The sequence below is a fragment of the Perognathus longimembris genome, chromosome 3, assembly GCF_023159225.1.
Source record: "Perognathus longimembris pacificus isolate PPM17 chromosome 3, ASM2315922v1, whole genome shotgun sequence".
Taxonomy (NCBI): domain Eukaryota; kingdom Metazoa; phylum Chordata; class Mammalia; order Rodentia; family Heteromyidae; genus Perognathus; species Perognathus longimembris.
In genome coordinates, this window is record NC_063163.1 from 92,900,022 (window position 1) to 92,926,360 (window position 26,339).

Consider the following 26,339-nt stretch of genomic DNA (forward strand, 5'->3'; position numbering starts at 1 on the left):
TGATTAGATTCTGCACCCACATTAATGATACCCCTTCTCTGCCTTAAAAAAAAAATAAAGAGGCCAAACTTGCAAAATACCATGGTGACATTCTTTGGTTACAATTAATTTAACAACAAAAAGCAGTAAGGAGGGCTGGGAATATGGCCTAGTGGTAAAGTGCTCATCTCGTATACATGAAGCCCTGGGTTTGATTGCTCAGCACCACGTATATAGAAAAAAAAGAGGGGCTGGGGATATGGCCTAGTGGCAAGAGTGGCTGCTTCATATACATGAGGCCCTGGGTTCGATTCCCCAGCACCACATATACAGAAAATGGCCAGAAGTGGCACTGTGACTCAAGTGGCAGAGTGCTAGCCTTGAGCAAAAAGAAGCCAGGGACAGTGCTCAGGCCTTGAGTCCAAGCCCCAGGACTGGCCAAAAAAAAAAAAAAAGAGCTAGAAGTGGCGCTGTGGCTCAAGTGGCAGAGTGCTAGCCTTGAGCAAAAAGAAGCCAAGGACAGTGCTCAGCCCCTGAGTTCAAGCCCCAGGATTGGCAAAAACAACAACAAAAAAGTAAAACAGGTTCTGTTGAAGAGGTAGGTTCTGTTGAGGGGGAGGGGGAGACTAAACCCAGAGGGTGAATGAAGTTAATGTAATAAATGTACTTTAGTTGGGTGCTGGGTGGCTAGTGCCTATAATTCTATCTACTCAAGAGACTGAGATCTGAGAATCACAGTTCAAAGCCAGCTGGGACAGAAAGGTCTGTGAGACACTTATCTCCAATTAACCACCAAAGACTAAAGTGGAACTGTGGCTCAAGAGGTACAGTGCTAACTTTAGGCAAATTAAAAAAGAAAAAAAGCTTAGGGACAGTGCCCAGGCCCTAAGTTCCAGCTCCAAGACCAGTACACACACACACACACACACACACACACACACACACACACACACAATCAATGCACTTTATGTACATCTATAGACGTAGAACAATGAAACCTGTTCAAATTGTTTTAAGAGAGATGGGGATAAAGGGGTAGAGAATGAGTTTGATGCATACATGTATGCTTAGTGGCAAGAGTGCTTGCCTAGCATGCATGAAGCCCTGGGTTCCAGTGCCACATAAGCAGAAAAAGCCGGAAGTGGCTCTGTGGTTCAAGTGGTAGAGTGCTAGCCTTGAGCAAAAGAAGCTCATGAACAGTGCCCAGGCCCTGAGTAAAAAAGTGAGTATGGGGCTGGGAATATGGCCTAGTGGCAAGAGTGCTTGCCTCGTATACATGAAGCCCTGGGTTCGATTCCTCAGCACCACATATCTAGAAAATGGCCAGAAGTGGCGCTGTGGCTCAAGTGGCAGAGTGCTAGCCTTGAGCAAAAAGAAGCCAGGGACAGTGCTCAGGCCCTGAGTTCAAGGCCTAGGACTGGCAAAAAAAAAAAAAGTATGAACACACTGAGTTCGAGCCCCAATACTGGCACGTGCGCACACAGACACACAGGTCTCACAGGTTTGTTTCTCCACATTGGGGTTTAACTGTGATTCTCAGATTGCAGCCTTCTGAGTAGCTAGGATTATAGTCACTAGCACCTGGTGAGTTGGCACTTACTGGATTTTTTTTCTCACTCAGGTTGGTGCTGGGATTGTGGCATTCACTATTACATTTGGCTCAATTTCCTTCTTTGTATCTTTCTTTTTTCTCACTTTTTCTTTTTGGTGGCCATCCTGGAGCTTAGAACTCAGGGCCTAGGTGCTGCTGTCTCCCTGAGCTGTTTTATTCCAGGCTGGAACTCTAACATCACTTTGGACTTTTTCTGTGATTAATTGGAGATAACAAGCTCATGGATTTTCCTGCCTAGGCTAGCTTTGAACTGCGATCCTCCAGTTTCAGCCCTCTGAGTAGCTAGGATTACAGGTGTGAACCACCAGTGTCCAGATGTGAAACTCAAAAATCTCCTATTAACTGGCAAAAAGCCAGAACTGGAGGAGTGACTCATGTTGCTTGCCAGCCATGATTAAAACAGCTCAAGGCCTGGAATTTAAGCCTTAGTTACTGGCACATCCCTCCACCCTGCCACACACACACAAAGCAAATAAAAAGTGTATACATGTGCGCACACATACCCACACACCAGCTAGGTGGGTACTGGTGGCTCATGGCTATAACTCTAGCTACCTAAAAGGCTGGGAACTGAGGACGGTGGTTTGAAGCCAACCTGGGTAGAAGAGTCCTAAGAGACTTTTTTTTGGGGGGGGAAGGGGGCAGTCCGGGGGTTTGAAATCAGGGCCTAGGCACTGTCTTTGGCTTCTTTTTTTTCAAGGCCAGCACACTACCTTTTGAACCACAGCACCACTTCTGACCTTTTCTGTTTATGTGGTGCTGAGAAATCGAATGCAGGGCTTAGTGCATGTTAGGGGAGCACTCTACTGCTAAGCCGTATTCTCAGCCCTGCGGCTCTTTACCTCCAATTAACCATTCAAAATCCAGAAGTGGAGCTATGGCTCAGTGGTAAACTCTAACCTTGAGCAAAAAGAGTTGAGGGACAGCAGACAGGCCAAGTTAAAAAAGTCTCACAACTGACAGAAAGAAAAAAAAAAATCAAACCCTTGTAACATAACAGGTAAACATCTAACCAAACTGTAATAACAGAATCTGAAAAGTTTTCCAAAAAAATTTATTTCCATAAATTAATACACATAACAGTGGGCATTTTAGAGTCACAAACTACTAAACAGAAAAAGAACAGCAGGGGCATCCTGTATGCCAATGTTACCAAAAATGTACAAATTTTCATTCAACTGTTGACCATGATAATATAGACATTTGAGGCAGCTATTTACTGACCCAAACCCCAGCTCAAGGAGACACGGAGGTCACTCACCCAGAATTCAAGTCCAATCCAGCACCAGAGCAGGGCTTGTGCAGACAGCTGACAAGCACCAAATCTGAGCGTGCTATGCCGGGTGGCAGGTGACAAAACACTAATATTGAACTCTGATTTTAGCCACACTAAGTCTCCCTCCCTAGCCAGCTATATGTAGTTCATTTTGTTCAGGAAAGAGCCCTCTACTGACATGAATGCCGACAAGGAGACTCTGCACATCTGGCCAATTATTTATACTTTGGATACAGCCACCTACACTGTGGTTATTTAAATGGTTCTTTCCATGATATGGATGTGGGGGGGAAGGGGAGGTAACTTTACAGAAATCAAACAAAATAAGGGTATGAAAGAAAGCACCAACTGCACTCACCCCAGACAAAGGGAGAAAAGTGTCACTGCCTAAAGGCTGGTCTTTCACAGGTCCTGGACCTGCTGCCCCATCCTCACCTTGGTTGCTGCGCTTAGCTGGGTGGCCAGGGGATGAGTACTAGGGGAAGGGATGTCCACGGTAGGACCTTGGGCCCTGGAGCCCATGCAAGACTCTTTCAGGCAAAACTGTGACATGTCTTAGTTTTTCACAGCTCTTAAGAGGAGCACTGAATTTGGGGATTCACAGCTTGAGTTTCTGAGCTCTTCAGGCTCCATGTAAGGCAATCACTACATACGTGTCTTTCCACAGCACTTCCCTATGCTTTGCTTTACCAGGTGATGAGGTACGTCCAAACTAATGCAGCAGTGAGGCTGGGAAGGAGGCTAAGAGGGAAAAAACCCCTCAAAAACATAAAGAGATGCGAGGGGAGGTTGGTATAGGTATAAATGGAAAGATGGACAAGGAGGTGGGCACAACCCTGATTGGACCTGAGATTTCTCCTCTCTTCCCTTAATACTACAACACAACTTCTGGAGGCAAGTTATAGTTCTTTAAGTTGTATTTAATGCTAACTTCCAACCACGGGGTAGGTGAGAAACTACCAGCTCCCAACAGACTTCCTGTAGCTTTGAGCAGGTGATAAGCCAGCAGCTATGTCTCCTGCCCTTGCCTGAGGCTATACGTTCCACTGAAGCCCAGACCCTGGCTCAACAGCAGGGAAACCAGATGTTAAGACAGGTGTGGCTGAGCTCAAAGGATCAACTTCAGGTGAGGAAGTCATGAAGGCTGTAAGGGGGCAGGGGGTGTTCCTCCTTGCCCCTGCAGCAGAAGAGCCCGCACTGCAGAGCATGCCAAGAATTTCAGACAGGTTGGGCAAGGTGGCTCAGGCTTGTCATCCCAGTACTTGGGAGGCCAAGTGTAGTTCCAGGCCTGCCTGTGTAGCCAGCTTTGTCCTACATTCCTCTAGTCCTCTGGTCTGAGATGGCCATACTCCAGATCTGTTCCCTCTCGGTGCTTCCAAGTACCAGGCCTATGAGGAGCCAGCTTGAAAGATCTGCCATGGTGGTGGTTCCACAGCTGACCCCACCTCAATTCCTGCCTCAGCCTACTCCCCACTCATTGACGCATTTGTACAAGGGCACTGAGTACTACCCATGCGCTCCCTGCAGCAAAGGGCAGAGAAGCAATCTGCAAAGTTGGGCACCCCTGTCCAGGAAGGGAGATGTGTTGAGGTGAAGCACAGGACGTGCCCAGTGTGTCCGGACAAGGTATTGAGTGAGAGAATGTGGTCCCCACCAGTCAGAGCCAGTGTGGAAACCAGGTGCCTCCTGTAATTATGCCAGGCTATGGCCACAACAGCCCCAAGGACCAGCAGGCGTGGCATCGCAGTTATGGAAAAGGCAGACCTGGAAGACAGACTTTTCCTGTTTAGGTCAGTTTTTCTACTCCAGTGTGGTGCAGACAACCTACAAAGGAAAGGCACATAGAGATCCCCTCACCCTCACCCCGTCCTCCCACCAACAAATGGGGAATGCAAGAATCTAAGGAGAGTGGTCAGCCAACACTTGCAGACGGCACTGCTTGCTCCTCTCCTCGAATCCCATCAGTGGCTGCTTTGCGGCAGTGGCTTGGGGGAGGATGGGAAGAAGTAACCAGCGTCCTGAGGGTGCCTGAGCACCTCACTCGCCAGCTAGGGAATGTTCTTTGAACCCTTACTTATAAAGAGAGGACAGAGACAGACAGACAGACACACACACACACACACACAGAGAAAGCCCAAACAAAAAGAAACAAGGAGAAACCATAGGAAAGAAGGGGTGAGGGAGGCAGGCTGGCACACAGGAAAAGACCACCTTTAGGCCTACTGACTCCTCACGCACAACCCAGAAAGCCAATTACTTCTGGCATTTGACATTTCCAGTAGGCTTGACACAAGACCCAGGGTACAATAGGTGCCCTTAAAAAAGGGTCGGTGGTAGAAATCTGGGGACCCCCATTGCAAGAATGTGTCTTGGCATCTGAACTATAACGTGAGTCTCTTTCTCTCTCTTAGAGAAGGCCACTGGGACAGCTCTTTCCAGGAGCCATGGTGCCCAACTTGGTTATACACCAACACTGCAGATAAAGCCACACTCAATTTCAGCAGTTTGCAAATGACTGGCAGAGAAATCTGCTTTAAAATGAATACATGAAATGAGCAGGCAGGATTGAGAAGGCGGATGGAAAGAGTACTGCCTCTCATGAGCTACACTAGAAGTTGGAGATGAGGAGGGACGGCTTGGAACATACGAATGGGAAAATGTCCCTCCATATGCAGAAAACTGGTCCAATGCCTGCCATATATTCTCTTAAGACGTGTGTTGTCTTTCTCCTCAATGTCTTAAAAAAAATGTCGAAAAATCACATTTAAAGGCCCCAGATATGCAGCAAAAATACAAAAGGATAAAAATAATAAAAAAATAAAACAAATGAAAATCAATCAACATCACAACATTAACAAAGTGCAACTTACATTGAGTGGGGCCTGATTGGGCTCCTCTGGCACTAGTGACCCAAAGTCACAGAAGGGAGAGGATGCCAAAAGTAAACACGCGCGCACACACACACACACACACACACACATACACTTACATACACTCCCACTAACAGGTCTTGGGCAGACCGACTCAAAAGGATTAGAAAACGTAACAGTTCATCTCTTCTTGATTACCGAAATGAGCAGGTAAGACCACACAGGATAGGAGGGCAGCACCCCCTCCCTAGGCCAGGCTTCTAAGTAATCTTGGTCTAGCACCACCGTAAACGAAGTGGAACTTTCATCTGGACGTGCAAATACTGTGAGTCCTCGGAATCCTAGTGTTGCTTAAGATGCGCGAGCTTCTTTCCCCATGGATGGCAGTCCCTGGCAGGCGGCGGAGGCCAGACGCCGTTGAGGACCATGTCCAGGAGAACGGGAGCATTCCTGAGGTTCTGTACTCATCAGTAGAAGTAGAGGACCCTCCTTCACCAGCTTCTGAACAGGCTGCACCTCAACATGGGTCAAAATTCACCAAATAGGCATCGTGAGTGGTTTGGGTGTAGGGCAAAATTAAGGAACCTTTTCCAGGGAGGTGCAAAAAAAAAGATCTCAAATTGAGATCCCCAACAGGACTGCTTTTTAGCAGCCTACTGACTGCTCCTGTTCCTCTTCCTTGGCAAAGAAGGTCTCCAGTTCCATCAGCTTCTGTATCAAAAGAGCATCCAGCTCTCGACCCTGCAGAGCTGCCTTCTGGGCCCTAGTGAAGCTTCCTGTCAGCTTGACTTTACTTCGAGCTCTCCTCTTTCGAGGGACTGTAAAATCCTGAAATTCTAGAACTCGCTTCCTTTTCTGTTGGCTGACTGATATAAGCGTACCATTCCGTTCCTTGGGTTCCTCAAAGATGGTCTCTAAACACCTGAGCACAGAGAGCAAAACAAAATCAGCAAAAGATGACTCACAGGGCTCCAACATTTCCAGTCAAGAGGGAAACTGGGGCGTTATAGGTTGCGACCAGATTTAAAGGCCTCATCAGTGGGAACCACCATCAATACGGGCTCATTAATGAGAATGTAACCAGCCAGTGGGAAGCTGTATATCAATGTGACCCATACTGACGTGTTACTGATAAGGATCTGCTGTTAGAAACTGAATAGTTCCAATGTCCCATCAATGGGAATCCAACCAATTCAATCTACAAGAGAAAAAAAAACAACTAAACAAATCCCATAAAAAAAAGTCCTTTTGGGATTTGGTCTATAATTTGCTGTCCCATGTCCGTTATCTTGAAATGCAGTAAGAAGCTGAGTGCTGGTGGCTAATAACTATAACCCAAGCTACTTAGGAGGCTGAGATCTAATGAATGAGGTTTGAATCCAAGCAATTCTCTAACTCCAAGCCCCAGTACCAGTAAACACACATAGACTCACAGACGCGCCAAAGGAAAAAAAGCTTCCTCCATTCAGTTTAGTACAGAGGTATCTGATTCATTTTTCATTGTCCAGATAGTACATTCCACTATAAGGATGGATCAAAATCCAATGAGAATCTAGTAATGGATATTTCAGGTCGTGATGTTATCATGGTCTTATACAAATGTCATAGAGCACAGGTACAAAATCACTAAAGTCCTAGGGCTTTTGTCTGGACAAAACAAAGTATTTGATAAATGTCATTGATTTGAAGAAAATTCAGTCCCAAAGGTGGCCGAGTGAAAATTGAATTTGGGCTTGGAATCCTATCTGAAGGTCAGTGGTAAAGTCAGGACCAGCCACCCTGCATACTTGGTAAAAACACCAATGCCGAGGCTTGTGTGTCTATCTAGTCTACATGGATCTCTTTCCTGTCCACTCAGGTGAACTAAAACCATCAGTTCTAGTTATTTCAACCATCCAATATTGGCAGAGCTGAACACAAGCCTTTTCTAAAGTAAAAGGCTTGAGATTTACAACTTCATTTCAATTACACCTACCTGTTTGCAGGAGGAGACTTGTAATTCTTGTTGGTGTATATTTCTTCTAAACTAAATTCTTTCTTGTTTAACCTGAAAAAAGAAACAATAATTTCTTCAGGCTCTCTATTCTAGCTTATCTTATCTTTTACACAATGCCAGTACTGGTGTTTGAGCTCAGGACCTCATATGCTTTTTCCCTCCACCAGGTGAGCTACACCTCCACTTCAGACTTTCTGCTAGTTCACTGGAGATGAGTTTCTCAGATTTGTCTGTCTAGGCTGGTTTGGAACCATGACCCTCAGATCTCAGCCTCTTAATGTCCTTCTATGAAAATATAGATTGGTTTCTCAACTCTTTCATTTACATCTTTCTGTAAATACATTAGATGGGGCTTGTGTCAACAGGTACTGGTTTTCTTTCCCAGGATGCCAACCTTCAACTTTATCAAACTCAGTTCATTTATGGAATTAGTAGGAATGATGTATTTATATGTCTTTTATGTGTGTGCTGATATTAGTTGAACATAGGGCTTGGGCACTGTACTTAGCATTTTTGCCCAAGGCTGATGCCTAAATCTGACCATAGGAAACATATTGGGATAAGCCAACATTATTTCAGGATACCATGGAAAGCTGGGTGTAGTAGCAGTTTTTCTGGGTGATGGTGGCTAAAGCCTGTAACCCTTGCTACTTAGACAGCTACAGATCAGAGGACTGAGGTTTGAAGCCAGCACAGGCTGAAAAGTCCAAGAGACTCTTATCTCCAATTAACTACTAACAAAGCTAGAAGTGGAGCTGTGGCTCAAGTGGCAGTACACCAGCCTTGCGCACAAAAGCCAAGTGAGAGCATGAGGCTCTGAGTTCACACCCCAGTACCAGTGCTACACACACGCGCACGCACACACACACACACACACACACACACACACACACACACTGCCCAGAGGTCCTCTGCCTGAGTCTTCATAGTGGCAGCACAGGCACATGCCACTATACCAAGGTTTATGCTTAATAAGAAAAAAGTTGTGTTTTTTTCCTGCACAAGGGTTTGAATTCAGCATTTTGAGTTTATTTCAGATGCCTTGTCTTTTGGCCCATGCCTCCAGCCTTTTTTTTTTAATATGTGCCAGTCCCAGGGCTTGAACACAGGGCCTGGCCACTGTCCCTGAGATTTTTGGCTACCACTTGAGCCACAACTCATGTAAGTCATAGTTCAAGTAAGACATTTGCCTTTTCCCAGGGCTGGCCTGGACACAATCCCATTTATGCCTCACTATAGCTGTGCCGACAGGCATTCCCCACCACACCCAGCCTTTTCTGCTGAGATGGAGTCTCAAGAACTGATTTGCCCGGAACCTTTATCTTCCCAATCACAGCCTCTCCTGTAGCTGGGATGACAGGTGTGAGCACCAATTCCCAGCATAAAAAGATTTGTTCTTTTGTCCAGGCAGTGCTGGGGATCAAATCCAGGGCTTAGTGTATCTACTCTACCACTAAACATTTAGTCTCACCATTTAACATGTGTAAATCACTGGTTTCCTAAGATGTTCACATGATTGTTCACTAATGACCATAATGACCACTATTCTAATTCAGAACACATCCATAACCTCAAGCACCAGTTGCTTGACTTAATCCGAAACTCATTACTTGGTAACTGCTGAACCTTTTGTCTGTAATGCTTTGGGTTTTGTGTGTGTGTGTGTGTATGTGTGTGTGTGTGTGTGTGTTTGGGGAGATGGGGGTGGTGCCAGGGCCCAGGCACTGGGCCCCTGTGCTTTTCTGCTCAAATGTAGCTAACTCTACCACTTGAGCAACAGCTCTACTGGCTTTGGGGTAGTTAATTGGAGAGTTAATTGGAGAAAAGTCTCATGGACTTTCATGCTCGGGCTGGTTTTGAACTGCAGTCTGCATACCTCAACCTCCTGAGCTAGGATAATAGGCGTGAGGCACCAGCACCTTCCTAAACACTAGAAATTCCTACTCTGGACATTTCCTATAAACAGAAATGCATATCTGGTACCTTTTTGAGCTTGGCTTCTTTCACTCAGCATACTGTTTTTTTTTTTTTTTTTGCCAGTCCTGGGCCTTGGACTCAGGGCCTGAGCACTGTCCCTGGCTTCTTTTTGCTCAAGCACTCTGCCACTTGAGCCAGTGCCACTTCTGGCCATTTTCTATATATGTAGTGCTGAGGAATTGAACCCAGGGCTTCATGTATACGAGGCAAGCTCTCTTGCCACTAGGCCATATTCCCCACCCCTCAGCATACTGTTTTAACAAAGGGCTGGCTCTAAACAGCGATCTCCCACCTACACTTCTTGCTTTGCTAGGATTATGAGCAAATGTCACTAGGTATAACTTGCTTGTTCAGATGGAGTCTTGCTAACCTTTTGCCCAGACTGGTTTCCTGAAGCTGATCTGTCTCTCCACTAGCTGGAGTTACAGGCCAGGCTTGCCTTGAACTTGGGAGCCTTCTGACTCAATGTCCTGAATGTTGGGATTTCAGAGCAAAGCCTGCATACCAGGTCATTTTATTTTATTTTGTTGGTCCCGAGGCTTGAACTCTGGGCATGAGCACTCTCCCTGAGCTCTTTTTGCTCAAGGCTAGCACTCTACCACTTGAGCCACAGTGCCATTTCTGGCTTTCTTTGTGATTAGAGATAGGAGTCTTTTTTTTTTTTTTGGCCAGTCCTGGGCCTTGGACTCAGGGCACTGTCCCTGAGCACTGTCCCTGGCTTCTTCCCGCTCAAGGCTAGCACTCTGCCACTTGAGCCACAGCGCCGCTTCTGGCCGTTTTCTGTATATGTGGTGCTGGGGAATCGAACCCAGGGCCTCATGTATCCGAGGCAGGCACTCTTGCCACTAGGCTATATCCCCAGCCCTAGAGATAGGAGTCTTATGAACCTTCTTACCCCTACTGTCTTTGAACCATGGTACTCAAGTTGATAAGTAGCTAGAATTATAGGGATAAGCCACCAGTGCCCAGCTTCATTTGAACTATTTTGTAACTCTATGTGTAATAAGTTTTGAAATAGGCAAGTATGAACCTTTATTTTTCTAGAATGCTTTAACTCTTCTGGGTCATTTTTGTTTTCATTTGAATTTTTGGATCAATGTCAATTTCTGGCAAAATGGTAGTGGGCATTCTTCTGCAGGGCATCGTACCCTGACTACACTGAATGGGAGTAAATTTTGACACTATCAAGTCTCCTCCCAATCTATGAATATGAACTCCAGCGATTTTCCATTTATACACATTTCTAATGTCTTCCAACAAATTTCTGTAGTGTTTAGTCAACTAGGTCTTTAAAATGTTACCATGGGTGGAGCTGTGGCTCAAAGTGGTAGAACTCTAACCTTGAACAAAAGAGCCCAGGAACAGTGCCCAAATCCAGAGTTTTAAGCCCCACAAACTGGCAAAAAATTAAATAAATAAAATAATGGGGCTGGGAATGTGGTTTAATGGTAAAGTGTTTGTCTAGCATATATGAAGCCCTGAGTTCGATTACCACATAAGCAGAAAAAGCTAGAAGTGGCTGTGGCTCAAGTGGTAGAGTGCTAGCACTGAGTAAAAGACGCTCAGGGCAGTGCTCAGGCCCTGAGTTCAAGCTCCAGGACTGTCCAAAAATAAATAAATAAATAGAAAATAAAATGCTACTATAAAAAGAATTGTTTTCATACACACAATTTTTGCATGGCAGTACTGGGGCTTAAGCTCAGGGTCACAAGCTTATGCTATGCTTCCTTGCTTAAATCTGGCACTCTCTCCCTTGAGCCACATGTTCAGCACAGCTTTTTGCTGAGTCGTTGCAGATGGAGTATTAAGGACTTTTCTGCCTAAGCTGGCCTCAAACCTTGATACGTGTGTGTGTGTGTGTGTGTGTGTGTGTGTGTGTGTGTGTGTGTCTATAGGTCAGTCATGGGGCTTGAACTCTGGGCCTGGGCACTGTCCCTGAGCTTTTCAGCTCAAGGCTAGTGCTCTACCACTTGCAGCGATACTTCTGGTTTTCTGGTGGTTAATTGGAGATAAGAGTCTCATAGACTTTCCTGCCCAGGCTGGCTTTGAACCACAATCCTCAGATCTCAGCCTCTTGAGTAGTCAGGATTACAGGCATGAGCTACCAGTGCCCAGCTGAGGATCTTTTTCTTTTCTTTCTTTCTTTTTTTTTTTTAAAGCCCCTAGATCCTTATCTCAGCCTCTGGAGTACCTAGGATAACAACTGTTCAATCCTATAAAGTCTATCATCATTAGTGAATAGATAATTTTGTTTCCAATGTAAATGCTGCTTCTTTTCTTTTCCAGTCCTGGGGCTTGAACTCAGGACCTGGGCATTGTCCCTGAGCTTCTATTGCTCAAAGCTAGCACTCTACCACTTGATCCACAGTGTAACTTCTGGCCTTTTCTGTTTATGTGGTGCTGAAGAAACAACCCAGGGCTTCATGCATGCTAGGCAAGCACTCTACCACTAAGCCACATTCCCAGCCCTACTTATTTTTTATTTTTTGTGGTTCTTGGCCTTGAACTCAGGACCTTTTACTTTGTTGTTTTTTTTTGCTAGTCCTGGGGTTTGAACTCAGGGACTGAGTACTGTCCCTGGCTTTGTTTTGCTCAAGGCTAGCACTCTACCACTTGAGCCATAGCGCCACTTCTGGCTTTTTCTATATATGTGGTGCTGGGGAATCGAACCTAGGGCTTCATGTATACGAGGCGAGTACTTTACCACTAGGCCATATTCCCAGCCCCACTCAGGACCTTTTATATATGACTAGCCACACACTGTCTAATTGAGCTACACACCCAGCTCCCTATTTTATTTTCTTGACTAGCTATCTTGGGCAGAAGCTCCTGGAGAATGCCAAACACAATCAGTGGGAGCCGATCGCTTTGTTCTGTGACTGATTATATGTAGGAAACTTTTATCATTGTGACTTTTTTCCATAGCCATAATCAAACCTCTGTTCGGGGTGGCAAATATTTGTACGTTAGAGATATAATGAAGTTGTGATTGTGTGCAAAGTTCTTTTGTGTTTTATTTTACTTTTTTGCTGATACTGGGCCTTAAACTCAGGGCCTCTCACTCTTACTGGGCTTAAAAAAAATAATTCTACTACTTGAGCCACATCTCCACATGCAGCTTTCTGATGGTTAACTGGAGATAAGGGTCTCATGAACTTTTCTGCCCAGGCTAGTTTAGAACCTTTACCCTCAGATCTCAGCCTGCTGAGTGGATAGGATTACTGATGCCCAGCTAGGGCTGTTTCTTAAAACCTTGGGTATAGCTACTAAATAAAATTGATCATATAGCCAGGCACTGGTGGCTCACGCCTGTAATCGTAGCTTTTCAGGAGGTTAAGATCTGAGGACTGCAGTTCAAAACCACCCTGGAAAGGCAAGTCCATGACATCTTTTATTTCTTCTTTTTTTTTGGGTGGGGGGGGGAGGAGGGGATCAGTTCTGTGGCTTGAACTCAGAGCCTGAGCACTGTCCCTGGCTTCTTTTTGCACAAGGCTAGCACTCTACCACTTGAGCCACAGTGCCACTTGCAGCTTTTTCTGTATATGTGGTAATGAGGAATCAAACTTAGGCCTTCATGCATGCTAGGCAAGCACTCTACCACTAGACCACATTCCCAGCCTCCTCTTTTCTTATTTAAAATTTTTGTTGGTTGTGGGGTTTAAACTCAGGACCTGGCCCTGTTCTTGAGCTCTTTTGATTAAGGCTAGCGCTCTACCACTTTGAGCCATAGCTCCACTACCAGTTTTCTGGTGGTTAATTGGCAATAAGAGTCTCAGAGATTTTGTTTTGTTTCGGTTGGTCGTGGGGCTATGAACTCTGGGTCTGGGCCCTGTCCGAGTTCTTCAGCTCAAGGCTAGTGCTCTACCACCTGACCCACAGTGCTACTTCCAGTTGTCTGGTGGCTAACTGTGGGCTGGCAACCGTAATCCTCAGAGGTTAGCTTCTCAAGTAGCTATATGAATACAGGCATGAGCCACTGGTGCCCAGAACACTGGGACTTTTCTATCCAGCCTCGTTTCCAACTGCAATCCTCTGATCTCAACTCCTAAATAGCCAGGCCTGTAGGTGCTAGCCACAGGCATCCTGCTCCAAGAGACACTTAACTCCCAGTTAGCCACCAGAAAACCAGAACTGGAATTATGGCTCAAAGTGGTAGAGTGCTAGCCTTGAGCAAACAAATTTAAGGAATTACCCAGGGCCTGAGTTTAAGACCCATGACCGACAAAAACCAAACCAAAACAACCCTGACTATAGTTTTGTCTTCCTCTTGATTTCTAGAAAAATAAACTGAAGAAAGCTGGGTGCTTTGCCTTGAGTAACACAGATCAGAGACAGCACCAAGGCCATGAGTTCAAGCTCCAGGATTGGCACAAAAAAATTAAATACCTAAATAAAATTGAAGAAATACTTGCATTGGCCAAAGACACGATATTTATTCATGCACTTCTTCATCCACACATTCCCAGTACCGCTTATCTGATCTGAACTAGTCACTGAAACCAGGCACTGGGAACAAGAGACAAGAGACAACACTTCCGCTACTAAGAAATACATCCACCACTTCTTAAACCAAGTGGCTCCAATACAACATAAAGAATATAGGTGGTAGGACAGGACACACCAATGGGCCTCTCCTCCTGCCTCACAAAGCACTAGGTAGAACCAGGAAGAGAAAATCAGGATGTTGTAAAGAATGTTATCAGAATTCTCAGGATACATCAGGATAATCACTTCAGAAGAAAACACAATAGTTCTGAAAGCTCGAGTGCATGATGCTGGCATCTGCAGGCCTCCAATGAAGGCATCATGGTGAAGGGCATCGCAATCCTGAGTGATGTTTCAGTCCAAAGTTCAGCTGGAACCACTGCTTTGGACCGGAGGCGAGGCGGAATACCATGGAAATAGATAGGAGCCTGGCAAGAGAAACTGCTTGCCAAAGGCAACTGGGCAGCAGAGCTGGAGCACAAATTTTCTTCTAAGTTTGCTTGGCAAAGTGTGTAATGTTTTGTTTTGTTTTCTATTTTGGAGGAAAATATTGTCTTCTTAAATGTTAAAAGGAAAGCTGCTGAATTTTGTAAAATGTTTTGGCTATTTAAGATGATCTTATGTCTTTTCTTCTTTCACTCTACTAATATGATATAAATACTACACTGGTTTCCTGGGTTCAACTAGCCTTGCCTTCCTTAGAGTAAATACTACTTGGTGTCATGTACAATCTTTTATTTGCCAATGGATTCAGGTTGTTAGTGTTTTGTGATTTCTATATGTATATTCATGTTTTCTGCTGTCTTTAAGATAATTTTGCTTTCAGAATTCTGTAAATTCTTCTTTAGGTTTATTTTTCAGATAGTGCCTTGCATTTTTTGCCTAAGGACCACAGACCAGCTATCTGTGTAGCTAGAATTACCGATGTACACCATGGTGATCATTTATTGAAACTTTTTTTGCTTGGCTGGTTTGTCCTCCAATTCCTATCTTCTCGAGCTCCATCTTCTCAGTAGCTCAATTTTCAGGTATGAGCCACTATGTCTAGGTTGCAGCTTTTATATGATGCAAATAGGTATGAGTTTCTCTATTCTTTTTTTTCCAATACTAAAGTTTTTGTTTTGGCCATGCTATTTTATGATTAAACAGGACCAAAATCAAAATTTGTTATCTAAAATTAATCCATTTTTATATAAAACAATTGCATTTTTTTCACGAGGAAGACAGGTTTAGAGCTTTCAAAGAAAACTGTATGAAACATGAATGAGGCAACTTACAAGATGCTTTTGGGTTGGGTGCTGGTGGCTCGTGTCTGTAATCCTCCCTACTTAGGAGGCTGAGCTCTGAGGATCACGATTCAAAACCAGCCAGGGCAGGAAAGTCGGTGAGACTCTATTTCTAACTAATCACCAGAAAACTGGAAGTGGCACTGTGGCACAAAGTGGTAGACCTCTAGTCTTCAGCAAAAGAGCTCAGTGACAGTGCCCAAGCCCTGACTTCAAGCCCCACAATGAAAAAGAAAAGGATGTTTTTTGCTGTAAGTTAAAAAGTAGCACCTCGCCCCATACCTGTATCTGTGCTCTTTGGTCTGAGCCATTTCTTTCTTTCTTTCTTTCTTTCTTTTTTTTTTTTGCCAGCCCTGGGGCTTGAACTTAGGGCCTGAGTGCTGTTCCTGGCTTGTTTTTGATCAAAGCTAGCACTCTGCAAGGCTAGGACTCTGCCACTTGAGCCACAGTGCCACTTCTGGCTTTTTCTATATATGTGGTGCTCTTTTTTTTTTTTTTTTTTTTGCCAGTCCTGGGGTGTGAACTCAGGGTCTGAGCACTGTCCCTGGCTTTTTCTTTGCTCAAGGCTAGCACTCTACCACTTGAGATACAGTGCCACTTCCAGCTTTTTCTGTTAATGTGGTGCTGAGGAATCCAACCCTAGGCTTCATGTATACGAAGCGAGCGCTTTACCATTAGGCCATATTCCCAGCCCCTATGTGGTGCTAAGGAATCGAACCCAGGGCGTCATGTATATGAGGCAAGCACTCTTGCCACTAGGCCATATTCCCAGCCCTGATCTGAGCCATTTCTTACTTTCCAAGCATCCTGGGCTCCAAGAAGAATAGGATTTACTGATGAGCATCTTTTGCCAAAAGGCAAACTGCCCTTCAACCAAGCACTGCCATCTTACTTTCTTGAAGAGAATAGCTAAGAAGCTAGGGACCACTCACCAGGCCTCCAGGACAAAGACTGAACTACACCATTGTGACTTTTAATAATGCATTATCTTTCTCACCTACTATTCCCAGTTCTTCCTATTTAACCTGAAGCCAGTGTTTATACCCAGAAGATGGCCAAAGATGTACTGAAGTGCTGTCTTCTCATTGCTACCATGTAATAAACTGCCTTTTTTTGTCCTTCATTGTTCTTTATTTGGCATATGGAAGCCAGTGGCTAACATGGGACTGTAGACTTTGGGCCATAGGGTCTAAAAACCTCATTTTACTTTTACCTATAGGAGCAACATAATCACCAACCAGTGGCTTGATTTTCCTTCCCTCTCCCCCCCGCATCCCCACTAGGTTTACCCGTGCTCTGAAATATCCAAATCACACTTAAAAAAAAAAAAAACACACAAAGAACAATCTTGACTCAAGCCTTAGCACAGGAAGTAAGAAGGATGGAAGCCAGCTGGAGCAGCAGTCAGCTCAGCTGTCACAGGACTGTGCGTGTGGACTCTGCCCCTACACCCTCCAACCCAACGTGTTCCTGGTGGCTCTCCTGGACCCTGACTGGTTTGACCCAATTCCTCCGGGTCAATCTGCTGCTCCATCTTCACCATCTATCCTCCTTCCTCCATCTTTAGTATCAGCTGACTCTACCCAATCCCAGTGATTGGGCAGGTGGACTTTGACCTTGAAACCATCTATGAGTTGCATGATCCAGACAAAGCATGCTAGTGGCCTGTATGCATGCCCACAGCCACCCAACTGTGGGGATGATAGGTCCTACTATGGGGGCAAAGGGGTTGTTTGGGGACAGGGAAGGGAAGGGAAGGACAGACTCTAGGACTCCTAGGAAATCCTGGTACTACTTTATTCTTTTGGTGCTGGCGAATGAACCTAGGGCTTGAGACATGCTAAGTGTGTACTCTATACTGAGCTAGGCCTGCAGCCCTGAAGGATGGTCCTAAGGCTGAGATGTGCTAATATACACTAAACAGGATATGGCAAAAAAAATGTTGATATTATTTAGTTTCTGAACTAGGAAAAAACCTATGGACATAAACTGACTAGGATAACCAAACTTTGGGTGACAATGGCGTTTCTATTCTACAAACAAGGCCTAAAGTAAGAGAGCAAGCATTTCAGGTGGGTTCAAATTTAGTATCTGAGAAACTAAATTTATGGGGGCTGGGGGTCTAGCCCAGTGGTAGAATTATGCTTACTCTGTAAGAGGCTCTGCTTTTAATCTCCAGTACCAATGTCTCCCCAAAAATGAAAGTTAAAAGAACCAACAATAGATATGGTTCATATAAAACAGAAACCTCAAGAAACCTTAGGGAGCTGGGGTTGTAGGTCAAGTGATACGGCAGTTGCCTACATATGCACAAGGTCCTGGGTTTAATTCCCAACAGGCGAACTGGACAAACAAAACAAAACTACCAAACTTTAAAAGCTAGGGCTGTAGCTCTGTCATAGATTACACCTAATATGTGTAAGGATTGGAGTTAGCCCCTCAGCCCTACCCCCCCAAAAAGTATGTCCTTAAACCCTTACTATTTTATATACAAATAGCATTCTGTAGAAATTTTAGCTGTAGTGTAGCATTACCTTGTATACTGACAAATAAATACAAATAAATATACAAAGTATTTTTTTCTTCCTTTAAAGACTCCAATGGCATTTTCTTCTTTTGAATGGCTCCTGCAAATTATTGCATCATCCCTGTGAGATGAACTGCTTTTATCAAATTAAAACTCTTGCCAGGCATGTTGATGCACACCTGTAATCCTGGCACTCAGGAGGCCAAAGAAGGAGGATTGGGAGTTTGAGGCCTTATCTCAAAATAAGGAGCTAGGGATGTAGCTCAATTGTAGAGTGTTTTCCTAGAATGTAAAGAGCCCTGGGTTTAATCCATAGCAGGACAAGAAATCAGCAAGCAGAGAAACAAAGCAAAAACAAATAGCAGTGCATGGTGGTATACTTCTGCAATCCCAGAACTCAGGAGGCTGAGGCAGGAAGATTTCCAGCATGAGGTACATCATGACTGTCTCAAAAAGACAACAAAATCCATAAAATTCAAAAATTAATAGATTAAATATAGGAAAAGTAGAGTGGCAGAAATGATTATAATTAATGGTTAACTATTATGGTCGTTATGTGAATCACTATAAGTCCAGTTGAGATTCTGTACAGCAAATCTTGTTAAATTCATATTTTGCTGGGAGCTGGTGTTTCACCCCTGTAATCCTACACAGTAAAAAGAGGCTGCAATGTGAGGATCATGGTTCAAAGTCAACCCAGGCAGGAAAGTCTATGAGACTCTTACCTCCATTAAAACTACTCAGAAAGGGCTGGGAATGTGGTTTAGTGTTAGAGTGCTTGCCTACCATGCATGAAGCCCTGGGTTTGATTCCTTAGCACCATATAAACAGAAAAAGCCAAAGTTGCGCTATGGCTCAAGTGGTAGAGTGCTAGCCTTGAGCAAAAGAAGCTCAGAGACAGTGCCTAGACCCTGAGTTCAAGCCCCAGGACTAGCAAAAAAAGAAGCAAAACAAAATAAAAAAACTACTCAGAAAAAGCCAGAAGTGGCACTGTGGCTCAAGTGGTAGAGCCTAGCCTTGAGCACAAAAAGGCTCATGGACAGTATCCAGGTCCTGAGTTCAAGCCCGAGGACAAAAAAAAAAAAAAAAAAAAAAAAGAAAGAATTTGCATTCATACCTTAGAGATAAATTCCTGTGGCTTAGGAAGGGTTAAGAAACTTACCTTGGGTTATTAAGGAAATTGCTATGTTTCCATTTACTGATAAGAAATGGAGCAATATCCATCACAAGAAAATAGAAATCTGGAGATATTCTTAAAAATTAAACTCACAACACATTAAGTCTAGTCCCACTTCAGTATTCCCTGTATTGGGAGCTTGGGCTCTGGGGCAGGATAAACTTGTGACAGACAGGAGCCACGTGTGCCATGACTGACACCTAGGACCTAATGCAGGTTTCTAAACTACTGAGTCTCACTATCTTCACCCAAACCTAGGAGGCCAACAGTACTCACCTTCCAGAACCGAGATGAACTGAGATTATGTGCGCACAATACCTGGCACAGTAAGCTCAAAAAAAAAGAAAAGATTAAGAATGGGGCTGGAGGCCCGGCTCAGTGATAGAGCACATGTCTAGCAAGTTAAAGTCCTGAGTTCAAACACCAGTACCAGCCAAAAACAAAAACAAAAAACCCAAAACAACAAAAATTAAAATACCCTTGCCCGGCTGGTACTCTATCACATGAACCGTATCTCCAGCAGAAATATAAACATATGTAATATATTATAAATATATGTAAACATACTTTCCATGAGTAGAATATACTAAAATGTGTGGGAATGTAGCAATGAGATTTCCTTCAGTATAACTAACATAAGCTAATAAAAAATATATATATAAATTTTGCACATAAATGTTTAGCCACATGACCAATTAATTTTTAAGGTAAATTCCTAGAAGTATAATAAACTGCACGAAATAAATGATCACTTAAAAGGTAACTATATTTTGCCTAATAATTCTCTGAAAAAGTGAACCCAGTTTGTACTCAAGAAAAAAACTCACCTTTTGGGTCGAGGCAGGCCCATTGGGGTAAGATTAGGATCTGGCTTAGGAATGGTTTTCCGTATTCGAATCTGTGAGACTTTCTTTGGCCTCTTCTCTGGCTCAGCCTGTTTTAAAAAGTTCAGAAGAAAGATGGGCAAGATATAAAACATTTTAATAAAGTATCTTGTCCTGATACGTTGTAGACAATTCTACTAAGAAACATATGACAAAGCTCCTCATCTTACCCCAACTGTGCTCACAACTACTTCATTTTATTAAAACAGAATTGTGCATTCATAACCTATACCGAGGTTATCAATGTAAAAATCTGCAATGGATGGGGTAGACAGATGTTGCAAAACAAAACACCATCATTCACTACCTTCTCTGAAGGCATTAAGGCAGCTCTATGACTCAAGTATCTAGAAAGGCGGTTAAACGCTGTCACCAACAAAAATAAATTGGGGAAAACAATGTAGATTAGAATCCAAGTATGGTGGTATGGGCTTGCAGTCCCAGTGACTTGGGGAGCTGAGGCAGGAGGATCACTTAAGCCCAGGAGTTGGAGGCATAGGTAACACAGTATGATCCTGTCCCTAAAAAGAAACTGCAGGAGGGAAGAGTAACAAATTGAACAAGAAATGTACTCACTGCCTTACATATAATCTGTAACCCCTTTGTACCACACTTTGACAATGAAGAAAAAAGTTTAATTAAAAAAGAAAGAAAGAAACTGCAGGAAAAACAAAAAGGAAATCTACTATTCTTTATTTGCCAAGGCCAAGTAGAAAACTTCTAGCTTAGCACTCTTTAGTACTCAGTTTAAGCTAAAGGTAGTGAAGGCACTCAGGGGCTGTCTACACCTACAATGTGATGTAAGTCAATGGTGGAGACCACTGTGCCAGTGGGTGGACCCCACTGGTGCTTTACCTCTTTCTGCTCTGGAGCGCTGCTCTGGGGACGAGGGCATGCTGCTGTCACACCATCCAGCTCATCAAACGCAGGAACCTGGAACTCAGAGGCTGAAAGCAGGAGTTTGCTGACGTCTGGTTCTGTTACCAAGCAAGACTTTGGTACCAAGGCAGTGAATGCAGGTTCTAGCCTAGCATCACAGAGAGAGAGAGAGAACCATATGAGAGGGCTTGCTTTCTAACTTTTCAATGGATAGACTAGACTTCTTTCTAGGGAATGGTATCTCCAGCAAACCTGTTTACTAGTTACTTGTGCAAGAATGTGATCAGTGGTATAGGTTTTATAAAGAAATAGGTAAGGCTGGGCGTCAGTGATTCATACCTATAAACCTAGCTAGCTATTCTGTTCAGGAAGCTGAGATTTGGGAATTTCAGTGTGAAGTCAGCCAGCCAGAACCGACAAATTACCAAACTCTTACTTCCAGTTAACCTAGAAAAAGCTAGAACTGGAGGCATGGCTCAAGTAGTAGAAAGGCAATGGTAAGCTAAAATACCGAGCAAGAATGCAAGACCCTGAGCCCTGAGCTCAAGGCCTAGGACTGGTATTTAAAAACAAAACAAAGGGGCTGGGGATATGGCCTAGTGGCAAGAGTGCTTGACTCGTATACATGAAGCCCTGGGTTCAATTCCCCAGCACCACATATATAGAAAACGGCCAGAAGTGGCGCTGTGGCTCAAGTGGCAGAGTGCTAGCCTTGAGCAAAAAGAAGCCAGGGACAGTGCTCAAGCCCTGAGTCCAAGCCCCAGGACTGGCAACAAAAATAAATAAATAAATAAATAAATAAATAAATAAAAGGGGCAAACAAACAAACAAAAAAACTGGGCACCAGTGGCTCATGCCTATAATCCAAACTACTCAGGAGGCTGAGATCTGAGGGTAGTGGTTCAAAGCCAGCCCAGGCAGAAAAGTCAGCAAGACTCTTACCTTCAATAAACTACTTAGAAGAAGTAGGGGCTGGGAATGTGGCTTAGTGGTAGTGCTTGCCTAACACAAATAAAGTCCTGGGTTTGATTCCTTAGTACCACATAAACAGAAAAAGCCAGAAATAGAGCTGTGGCTCAAGTGATAGAGTGCTAGCCTTGAGCAAAAACAAAACAAAAGCTCAGGGACAACACCCAGGCCCTGATTTGAAGCACCAGGACTTGCACACACACAAACAAAAGACAGCACACTTGAGCTTCAGAGATTAGATCGGATTTATAGACAAGAGGCCAGAGGTGCACCTTGCATGGCATGTGTCACCTGTGAACACCTCTCCTCACATCCTCAAGTGCCAGAGGCTTACCTCATGTGACTGCCAATGGTATTGAATGTTGTGGCATCCACGCCTGGGTCACATATGGTAACCCAGTGTGGCTGAAGTGAAGCAAAAGCACAGAAGCAGTAGTTAGCATAGAGGGACACCAAGAAAGATCCCAGGAAAGATGAAAACCATGAGAAAGATATGTGCCCACCACTGGAACAGAACAAGCTGACAGGAAGCTGGTTTCCTCACATAAATGGGAAGAATATAGGAAGGGAGGAAGGGACAAGAGTGACATATTGTCTTTGCAGTTCAAAGCCAGCCCAGGCAGAAAGTCCATGCGACTCTTATCTCCAATTAACCACCAGAATAGCAGAAGTGTTCTGTGGCTCAAGTGGTAAAGTGCAAGCCTTAAGCTGAAGAGCTCAGGGATAGCACTCGGCCCAGAGTTCAAATGCATGACTGACCCTCCTCCCCAGGACCCCCGCAAAAAAAATCACATGCTGAGTGCCAGTGGCTCAATCCTATAATCCTAGAGAAGCCAAGATCTGAAGATTATAGTGTGAAGACAGTCCAGGCAGGAAAGTTCCTAAGACTTATCTCCACTTAGCCAACAAAATGCCAAAAGTGGAGGTGTGGCTCAAGTGGTAAAACACCAGCCTTTAAGCAAAAAACCCCAAGTGAGAGTGTGAGGCTCTAAGTTCAAGCCCCATTACTGGCACAAAAGAAGGAAAGATTAGTAATCACTTACAAATGAATTTATGTCATGTTGGATAGCTTTTTGCACAACCCCATAGAATAGTACCAGATTCTACTGTTTTTAGAACGTGGTGCATGCTTCATAACAAGGTGTGTCTGTCTGTGTGACAAATATACAATCCGCTCTTCTCAGAAATACAAAGAATTTTCTTTTCTTTTTTTTTTTTTTTTTGCCAGTCCTGGGCCTTGGACTCAGGGCCTGAGCACCGTCCCTGGCTTCTTTTTGCTCAAGGCTAGCACTCTGCCACTTGAGCCACAGGGCCACTTCTGGCCATTTTCTGTATATGTGGTGCTGGGGAATTGAACCCAGGGCTTCATGTATACGAGGCAAGCACTCTTGCCACTAGGCCATATTCTCAGCCCACAAAGAATTTTCTTGACAGCTAGGGAAACAGGTAATTTAGATTTCTAGAAAAATATTTAGTACCAAGTCAGAATTCTCTTGAGGAACACTGATGAAAGGATGGGGTGGAGTCTGGAAAAAGTACTGACCAAATCAAGAAACAGGTGTTCTCCCTTCTAGCACAGATAGTGCAAACCCTAACCATCTAGGATGGGATTTAAAACAAGCCCTTGTGTGCTGGGTGGGGTGGCATACACCTGTAGTTCTAGCTATTTGGGAGGCTGAAGTGGGAGGATCACTTTAGCTGAGAGCCTGGTGAACATAGTGAGACCAAGAAAAAAGAAAAAGAAAAGGGGAAGAGGAAGGAAGAGGAAGAAGGAGGGGGATTAATGGGAAATAGGAAAAGCTTTGTGTGTCACCCCTCCCCAGATTCAGCATCTATTAAAAACAAACCAACTTGTATCACAGACTGCTGGAGAATAAGGTTCAAGTGAGAAAACCTGGCAGGTGCAGTGGCACATGCTCCCAATCCCAGCACTTTGGAGGCTGAGACAGGAAGACTGAGTTCCAGGCCAGTGTAAGCTACATAGCAAGACCTTGTTGAGAGAGGAGGGGGACGGGAGAGAATGAATGTCCTATGGAAAAGTAAGTTTTTGTTCAATTATTTTGGGGGCTATCCACTAATTCTTCTGGTAAACTCTTCTAAGTGCCTTTAGAAAGACAGGGAACTTCTTAGTATAGGCATACAATCAATGTTAAGGCAGATGTAGAGCCAATGACAAGAAAATGTCCCTACAAACTCTACCCTTTTACCTTCTACTCAAAATTTTTTTTTGGCTAGTCCTGGGCCTTGGACTCAGGGCCTGAGCACTGTCCCTGGCTTCTTTTTTGCTCAAGGCTAGCACTCTGCCACTTGAGCCACAGCGCCACTTCTGGCCGTTTTCTGTATATGTGGTGCTGGGGAATCGAACCCAGGGCCTCATGTATACGAGGCAAGCTCTCTTGCCACTAGGCCATATTCCCAGCCCTCAAATTTAAATAAAATAAATAGAAAGCTAAATAGTGGAAGAGAGAAAAGTCAGGTGGGAAAGAGTTCTGGGTGAGATGAATAACTCCCTGGACACTAACCTCAGGAATAAACATATAAGGCCTTGGGTTGAGAGTGGGAATGAAAGAAAGCAACAGTTTAAAGCATAGACACACAGCAGAGCAGAGACCAATTCTGACAATTCAGAGGCAGAGTAGCAAAGTGGTCAACAAAAACAGTATACCATCATTTTAAATGACTGGATTTATTCTTTTTTTTTTTGGCCAGTCCTGGGCCTTGGACTCAGGGCCTGAGCACTGTCCCTGGCTTCTTTTTTGCTCAAGGCTAGCACTCTGCCACCTGAGCCACAGCGCCGCTTCTGGCCGTTTTCTGTATATGTGGTGCTGGGGAATCGAACCTAGGGTCTCGTGTATCCGAGGCAGGCACTCTTGCCACTAGGCTATATCCCCAGCCCCTGGATTTATTCTTGAGTACTCTTATGGCTGCATCATTAGAAGAACTGAGTATTGTTCTATTACCCACAGGACAAGTGCTTATAACTCACCTTTCAATTTCAATTGGCAGTTTTGTGAGTTCTGTGGTGTTTTACCAAAACCCTTAGTTATTTAATCTGCTCAAATGTCTGGGGGACTACACAACATTTGCTTCTTTGACTCTTTTTGAGACTATATTCCCTAAGTAGGCCATGTTGGTCTAGAACTCAAGATTCTCTTACCTCACCTTTTAGAGTTATGCTTTGGAGATCATATCTAGTTTTCTCCAGCAGCTTGCTTTTCTTTCCTCTGCTGGTTCTGGGTTTTGAATTCAACCTCTCACTGTTAGTTAGATGTCTTGCTTACAGCTGGCTCTCTACCACTTGAACCTCATCTCTAGTTCCAGCTTTTTGCTGGAGATTTGGAGACAAAAGTCTCATCTAAGCTTTGAATTGCAATCCTTCAGTTCTTAGACTTCTGAGCAGCTAAGATGACAAGTGTGAGCCACTGGCATCCACCATTTTTTGGGTACTGGGAATTGAGTATGAAGTCATAGACATGCTAAGCAAACATTGTACTACTTGAGCCATTTCCTGGCCAACCAACAGAATCCCTCCCTCCCTTCCAATGGTAAGGACAAAAAAGTTGTAAATTATGTAAATAATTACAGTGGGGACCTAGAAGGTATAGCTCAAGTTGTAGAGTACTTGCTTTTGGAGTACTTGTACTCGATAAGTACATGACCCTAACATCAACCCCAGTACTATTTTTTAAAAAAAGTATTAAAGGGCTGGGGATATAGCCTAGTGGCAAGAGTGCCTGCCTCGGATACACGAGGCCCTAGGTTCGATTCCCCAGCACCACATATACAGAAAACGGCCAGAAGCGGCGCTGTGGCTCAAGTGGCAGAGTGCTAGCCTTGAGCGGGAAGAAGCCAGGGACAGTGCTCAGGCCCTGAGTCCAAGGCCCACGACTGGCCAAAAAAAAAAAAAAAAAAAAAAAAAAAAAGTATTAAAGTAGGAATATGTGGCGTGGAATGATGATGTATGCCTATAATCCCAACTACTTGGAACGTGAAGACAGGAGGATCATGGTTCAAAGTCAGCCCAAAGTTAAGAGGAGAACATTTTTTTTTTTTTGCCAGTCCTGGGCCTTGGACTCAGGGCCTGAGCACTGTCCTTGGCTTCTCTTTGCTCAAGGCTAGCACTCTGCCACTTGAGCCACAGCGCCACTTCTGGCCATTTTCTATATATGTGGTGCTGGGGAATCGAACCCAGGGCCTCATGTATACGAGTCAAGCACTCTTGCCACTAGGCCATATTCCCAGCCCAAGAGGAGAACATATTTGAAAAACAACTAAAAGCCAATTGGAGCGGTGATTCAAGTGATAGAGCACTGGAGGCTAAGAGTTCAATCCCCACTAGTACAAAAGACAATAGAAAGATTTATCTATATCTAAAGTAAGGTGTCTGTGTGTGTCTATGTGTAGTGGGGCTTGAACTCGTGC

General features: G+C 44.2%; 1 protein-coding gene across 1 annotated transcript in view; it reads right to left on the minus strand.

Annotated features, from left to right (window-relative positions):
- Positions 1-2,628: 2,628 nt before the first annotated feature.
- Prr14l (proline rich 14 like) overlaps positions 2,629-26,339 on the minus strand; it is a 51,527-nt gene continuing 27,816 nt past the window's right edge. The window contains 6 exon segments of the mRNA XM_048343368.1: positions 2,629-6,659; positions 7,713-7,784; positions 20,013-20,119; positions 20,925-21,096; positions 22,252-22,300; positions 22,303-22,322. Of these exon segments, the coding sequence (XP_048199325.1) occupies positions 6,383-6,659; positions 7,713-7,784; positions 20,013-20,119; positions 20,925-21,096; positions 22,252-22,300; positions 22,303-22,322 (697 nt within the window). The 3' untranslated portion in view covers positions 2,629-6,382.